Raw genomic sequence first — 6,989 nt, forward strand, 5'->3', positions numbered from 1 at the left:
TTTGTATTTATTCGCTCATTGGTTTTTTTGTATTTTTAAAAAATTGTTGGGTTTTTTTAAAAAAAATTATTTTATTTGTTAAAAGAATAGGGGTATTATAGGAATATAAAAAAATAAGTGGCATTTTTGATACATTTTGCTGGTTTGAAGGGCTACCTTAGTACCTTTTGAACATTAGATGGTTATATTGCAAACAGTGGTAGTTTGAGGGGCTTTTTTTTTTTTTTTTACAAACTAAATTACACAAATAACTTAAGCAATATAGAGAAAATCACACAAGGAATTTAAGGGTGGTTGGGTGTTAGATACCTACTTTTACCGCTCTAAATATTCTAACAAGTTAGATGGAGACCTTTTTTGTATTTTTTGTATTTTTTTTTTTTTGTATATTACAATAGCTTCCTTTATTTATTTTTATTTAATAAATAAGTAAATTTTACTACCAAAACTGAAGAATAGGAGACACACCGTCTAGTGAAAACAACCAGCTGAAACAGATCTGCATAAACCAAATACAACAACACTCACTAAAACTAAACCATAGAAGACTTTCAGCTGCCTACTTCATCTACCAATTAAGTATACTAAAAAAAAAACATTTGGGATTTTTACAGGTATTTATTGCCTAAAACTCTTGGCTTAATTTACAAAAAGTTATGACGTTTTAGAAAGTAACAATTTTGTGAAAACAAACAACTCGATTTTTTCTTTAATCATATAGTTAATTATAAAATGTCATATCTGAGGTAAAATGAGTAAAATCTCAAGCAACACTCTTCCATTATTGGTATGTCCCTTCAGGCCAATAATACAAGTAATCAACACTGTTGACGTGACCTGACACTGAATGCTCAGGTCAAAGAGTGTGTTTGTCAAAAAGATTTAATATATATATATATATATATATATAGAGAGAGAGAGAGAGAGAGGTGATATGTGTCGTTTTTCATATATTTTTAAAAGTTATTTATTGTCATTTTACTTATTTAGAAACTTAAACATTAATTTTTGAGAAACCAAAAAATATTGAATGACACTCATTACTTATTGACATAGGTTGGAGAATTTTTTTTTTTTTTAATTGTATATTTGATTTTTAAATTAAAATAATATTTTAAAGTGAAGTAAAAAAAAAAAAACCGACGAGGTAAACAGTGAGTTTCTGAGATTGAATGACAAATTTTATACATTTTAAAAGTAATTTAGGGTTTACTTCATTATCTTTTCATTGTCTCGTACTAAAAATTAAAAAAAAAAAAAAAAAAGTTCAAAGTCTTTATGATTTCACACTTTTACTCATAAATTTATTAGAAACTTTCAATTTTTTTTATTATTTTGTTATTTTATTCATTTTTAATCTTTTATATATATATATATATATATATATATATATATATTGCGAGGACACGAGTCTCATTGTGGCCTTTGAATTTCTTTAAAGAAATTTTAGTCATGAATTAAATACTCCCGAATCTATTTTGGACGAGAGAAGTTTTGGATAAAAATATACTCTAATATCATATTAAAATAATGATAGGCTACGATGATGTGTTGAAAAAACTAGATTACACAAATAATAGAAGCAATTCAAAGAAAATAGGGTAAAGTCCACATACCTCTCTCAAACTACTACTCAATTGACAATGTCCCCCTAAGGCTAGCAATAAGACAACAATGCCCCTATAGATTTCTCAGTAAAACAAAAAATCCCTATAAATAAAATAAAATAAAAAGCTGATTTTTTTAAAAAAGGAAAATTTTTAATTTAAAAATAATATTTTTTTAAAAAAATTTAACCAAAAATATATATTTTTTTTTGTTTAAAAAACGGAAATTTTTATTTTTTTTAAAAAAAAACTATTTTTTTATTTAGTTTTAAAAAACAAAAAATTTCATTTTATTAAGAGAAAATTTTATTTTTTAAAGTTTTTTCTAGAAATTTTAGTATTTTTGTTTATATTTTACTAAGGGTAATTTTGTCATTGGAGGAAACATTGACAATTTTTGGCAATTTGGGAGGATATTGTCACAATTGAAAATTTGAGAAAGACATTGTCAGTTGAGTGATAATTTGAGAGATTTATGTAGATTTTTCCCAAGAAAATAACACAAATAATTTGCGGGTGGGTGGATTTTTTTTTTTAAAAAAAGGGAGATGGTTGGGTGGTTCGCACTTACTTCCACCACTCAATACTCTGGCAAGTTGGATGCAGAACCTATTTATTATTTTTGTATATTACAAAAGCTTCCTTTATTTATTTTTATTTAATAAATAAGTAAATTTTACTACCAAAACTCAAGAATACGAGACACACCATTTAGTCAAAACAACCAGCTGAAACAGATTTGCATAAACCAGAATACAACACTCACTAAAACTAAACTAAAGTCTAAAGAAGAAGAACTCAACAATAAAAGGAGGAACTCAACAATAAAAGGAAGAACTCTGAAAAGCAGACCGAAATAAACCACGTACTTTCAGGAATGATTTCTTATCATTCTTTGTGACTCTTCCATATCTGAGCCACCTCCGCCAGTGATTTTGTTGACGACCCATCTTGGCTCAAAGCCCTTTCAGCCGCATTCTTTAGTTCTTTCATTTTGTTCTTTAGCAATTTTCCTTCTTCTCCCTCGATTATCCCTCTTGCGTAGTTTGCAATATCTTTGTGTCCCACCAGGCCTTTGTCATTGACTTTGACCCTAAAAGCAACCTTCAAATCATCAGCTAGCAGTACAGAGCTCACCCTTTGATCCGCGTATAGTGGCAAAGCAATCAACGGCACGCCGTGCAACATGCTCTCCAGGGTTGAATTCCACCCACAGTGGAACAGGAAGCCGCCGGTGGAGGCATGCTTTAGGATCTGCACCTGAGGAGCCCAAGAGGACACCACTAGACCCACTTCTTTTGTCCTCTCCAAGAACCCGTCAGGAAGAAAAGGAAAAGGATCCTTAATGCTTTGTACACTGAAGTAATTTGCATTGGCAGCTTTCTCATGTGGGCTCCTCACAACCCAAAGAAATCTTTGCCCACTCATTTCAAGTCCTAAGGCCAATTCATTTAGCTGCTCATGTGAAAGCGTCCCACCGCTACCAAATGAAACGAATAACACTGAACTATTTGGCTGCTTATCCAACCACCTCAAACACTCGGAACCTTCAACCGCATTCATGTCTGAACCGGACTGAACAAGCGGTCCAACTGGGTAAACAGGTGGCCAGCCCTCTTTTCCTTCCATCAAAGCTTTAAAACAACCCGGTTCCAAATCCAGAAAGCTATTAACCATAATTCCAGCAGCAAGAGGGTATTGTTTGGCCATTTGTAGAATCGCTTTATATACCTCATTCTTTCTATCTTGAAATCCGTCCGCCAGATCGGACCCATGGATCGGCACACAACCGGGTAATTTGATCGGTTCAGGCAAGTCTCTGAACTCACAAGTGAATGTTTCATCAAGCTCTGGTAAGTGAAAGACGAACGACAAAGCCATGGCGGTTGTACAAAAAAAAATGTAGGAAGAAATACCGAATTCTTTAGCCACATCGAACACCTCCAAAGCAAGTAAATCAACCACCGAGGCTACTAGCCGAGTTGACTCGGCTAAGACCTTGAAAGAGTCTCGTAGGGCAGGGAGGGACCGAGTCAAGGTAAGTGCGATCCGGGTCTCGATCTTGACGTCCTCGGGGAGGTCGTCAAGGCTGACGGGAGGAAGAAATATGGAGGATATGGAGTTGGGTAGGGCTTCAAGGAAGGCTTTGTGTTGTATCATGGGTGAACCATCTGTGGGGATGAGTAAGGTGACCAGGAAATTGTGGTGGAGGACGAGTCGCTTTGCGAGCTCAACGAGTGGGACGAGATGGCCAATCCCTGGAGTGGGCACAATGGCTATGTGGGGTGTTTTCTGTTGCTTGGTAATGGTGGCCATGGTTTAGCCGTTCAATGAGAGGAAAAACAAATTAAAGGGCTGTACGTGGAGACATAGTGAAGGAAGGAATTAAGTAATATATAGTATTGAGAGATCAGGGATAGTGTGATCCGTGCCTGATCGTGATCGTGGCTTTTTATGAGATCTGGTGTGAATCACGTGGCGGGGCTTTTGGACACAATTTAAATTTGTTTAGAGAAAATTTTTTTGAACCTCATTTAATATTTTTGAGTTTTTTAAAAATTAATGTTTTGGATTCTTAGATTAATGAAATGCAATTAAAATATTAAAGAAATATGTGAGTGATGACACTTGACACTTACTGAGTTAGGTTGAAGAAAATTTTTTCCAAATCAGTTTAAAAGAAAATTTTCTTCAAACCAGTTTAAAAGAAAATTCTGTCATTTTTTAAAGTTGCAAAAATTGATCAAAGTGAAAAAAAAAAAAAGAATATTTGGTATGAAAAAAAAAAGTTTTGTATTGAATTTTTTATTTGAATAATAATAAAAGTGATTTATTTAATAAAAAAATAAAAATGTTGATTTTTTTTTTTTTTTTTGATGAAAGAATATTATCCGGTCATTAATTGCCTTTGCCCAAACAAACCCTTGGTGCCTGCCCAAACAGGCTCCAAGTGGTAAAGCTATTTTCCTACTACATTATATAAAGTATAAAGTTTAGGAGTGAGGCAGATTTATGGGTGAAAAGGCAGTTGTAGTTAGCGGTTAGTGGCTAAAACCGCTAACCGCAACCACCTAGACGGTTAGTAATAGAGGCAGATTTATAGGTGAAAAGACGATTGTAGTTAGTGGTTAGTGGCTAAAACCGCTAACAGCAATAACCTAGGCGGTTAGTAAATATTACAAACCGCTATAGGTGGTTGACCGGACATCCTTACTATAGCAAGCGTTCTTCTAGGATGTAGGAAAGCAAGAAAAAAGACGAGTTCAAATATCTGATTTTCGTCCGAAAAAATATGAATCAGATAAACATCGGACTTTCCGAGCTAGTCAAAAAAAGATATTCGAATTTCCGGTCGTTTCGTGACGTAAATGAGAAATTTCATTCATTCTTATAGTAGCAAGCGTTCTTCTAGGAGCTATGAAAGCAAGAAAAAACACAAGTCCAAATGTCCAATTTTTGGTCTATGCAATATGAATGAGATAAATATCGGACTTTTCGAGCTAGTCAAAAAAAAGAAATTCGAATTTCCGGTAGTTCGGTAACGTAAATGAGAAATTTCATTCATTCTTATGGTAGCAAGCGTTCTTCTAGGAGCTAGGAAAGCAAGAAAAAACACGAGTCCAAATGTCCAATTTTCGGCCGATGCAATATGAATGAGATAAATATTGGACTTTCCAAGCTAGTCAAAAACAGAAATTCGAATTTCCGGATCACGAAAATGCGAAATTTCATTCTTCCTTACGGTAGCAAGTGTTCTTCTAAGTGCTAGGAAAGCAAGAAAAAACATGAGTCCAAATGTCCGATTTTTGGCCAATGCAATATGAATGAGAAAAATATTGGACTTTCAGAGTTAGTCAAAAAAAGAAATTCAAACTTTTAGTCATTCCGGGTCATGAAAATGCGAAATTCCATTCATCCTTACTATAGCAAGCGTTCCTCTAGGATGCAGGAAAGCAAGAAAAAACAAGAGTCCAAATGTCAGATTTTCGTCTAAAAAAAATATGAATGTGATAAATATGGGACTTTTCAAGCTCGTCAAAAAAAGAAATTTGAATTTCCGGTCATTTTGGATCACGAAAATGCGAAATTTCATTCATCCTTACTATATCAAGCGTTCTTCTAGGAGCTATACAACCTACTTTTATATTGTTTAGAGGTGACAAAACAGGAAGGCGGGTCGACCCGTTTACGACTCGTGACCCGTTTAGGGTAAAACCAAACACAACCCGTTTAGCTAACGGGTTGGCCCCATCAAACTCGAACACGACACGATAATTTTGCGAGTCACCTGACACCACCGGCTTAACCCGTTTAGTTTTAGTTTTAGTTTTTTTGAAAATGAAAGTGATGAGTTGAGTCATAAACGGGTCAATTGACCCGTGTATGACCCAAACCAGTGAAGGGTAAACACAAAAAAAAATTAATTAATTAATTAATCGTGTCACGGGTGACCCGCGACTTGACCTGTCAAGAGCAAAATAAACGGGTCACCCTGTTTATGACCCAAACCCGGTAATTTAGTGTCATGTCCGTGTCGAGTTGTCGGGTCGTGTCAAAATTGACAGCCCTAATATTGTTTTTTATTTTTATGCTAACCTTGCCCTATTCTTGTGAGCCTATTTATATGGTACTTGGGCACTCGTTTTTATCAAGCAAACTACGGAGAGTATAAGCTCAACTTGAGAGAAAAGCCTTAGTGCTTGAGTTTGTTTCATTGTGTGTTAAGAGAGATTTTGTCATGTGCCTTGGAGCCATAACTCTCTTGGAGTAATTGCTATTGTGTGATAGCAAGTGTTGTTTGTTTGTTGATCACTTGTATTGTGTAATCAACTTTGGAGAAGAATAAGCCTATCGGAATGGTCCGATAAAGGAGTATTACTTGAAGAGGATTGTGAGCTAGGAAGACGAGTTGGAGGCTTATCAACTCTTACAGAGCCAAGAACTTGTAAACGGTCGTAAGTGTCATGTGTCTGTATTCTCTTAATAATTTGTCTAATAATGACATTTTTGGGTTGGCTGCCCCATAGTGGTTTTTCCTTGAAGAGGTTCTTCTTGGTTTCCACTTCGTTACCAAAATTACTTGTGTTCATACTTTATCGCTTTACATATATTTTGGTGAATAATGTTTGATGCTTGTGATTTTTAATTCCGCATGAATTTTTTATACACCTATTCAAACCCGTTTTAGGTGTATTTGGGAGTCTCTTGTATTTTCAGCAACATTAGTTAGGATGATGTCACAACCAATATGAATGAAATTTAATATTTAGAATGGGAATGGAGATTGAAGTCAATGGCCACCACGGCACCTTACATATCATTCTTACGGTAGCAAGCGTTCTTCAAGACATTAAGCAATGGATCACAGGGCGCTCACAACCA

The 6,989-nt window shown here is 34.7% G+C and overlaps 1 protein-coding gene across 1 annotated transcript; it reads right to left on the minus strand.

Moving 5' to 3' along the window:
* Positions 1-2,295: 2,295 nt before the first annotated feature.
* On the minus strand, positions 2,296-3,954 carry LOC132184772 (hydroquinone glucosyltransferase-like). Its single transcript, XM_059598517.1, has one exon. It carries the CDS (start codon positions 3,921-3,923, stop codon positions 2,496-2,498), a length of 1,428 nt encoding a protein of 475 aa, XP_059454500.1. The 5' UTR covers positions 3,924-3,954; the 3' UTR covers positions 2,296-2,495.
* Between the last annotated feature and the right edge of the window lie 3,035 nt (positions 3,955-6,989).

Source organism: Corylus avellana, chromosome ca6, assembly GCF_901000735.1.
Source record: "Corylus avellana chromosome ca6, CavTom2PMs-1.0".
Classification (NCBI taxonomy): domain Eukaryota; kingdom Viridiplantae; phylum Streptophyta; class Magnoliopsida; order Fagales; family Betulaceae; genus Corylus; species Corylus avellana.

Bases quoted from the DNA above. Each gene is read 5' to 3' on its own strand.
- LOC132184772 (XM_059598517.1), bottom strand. From the start codon at position 3,923: ATGGCCACCATTACCAAGCAACAGAAAACACCCCACATAGCCATTGTG.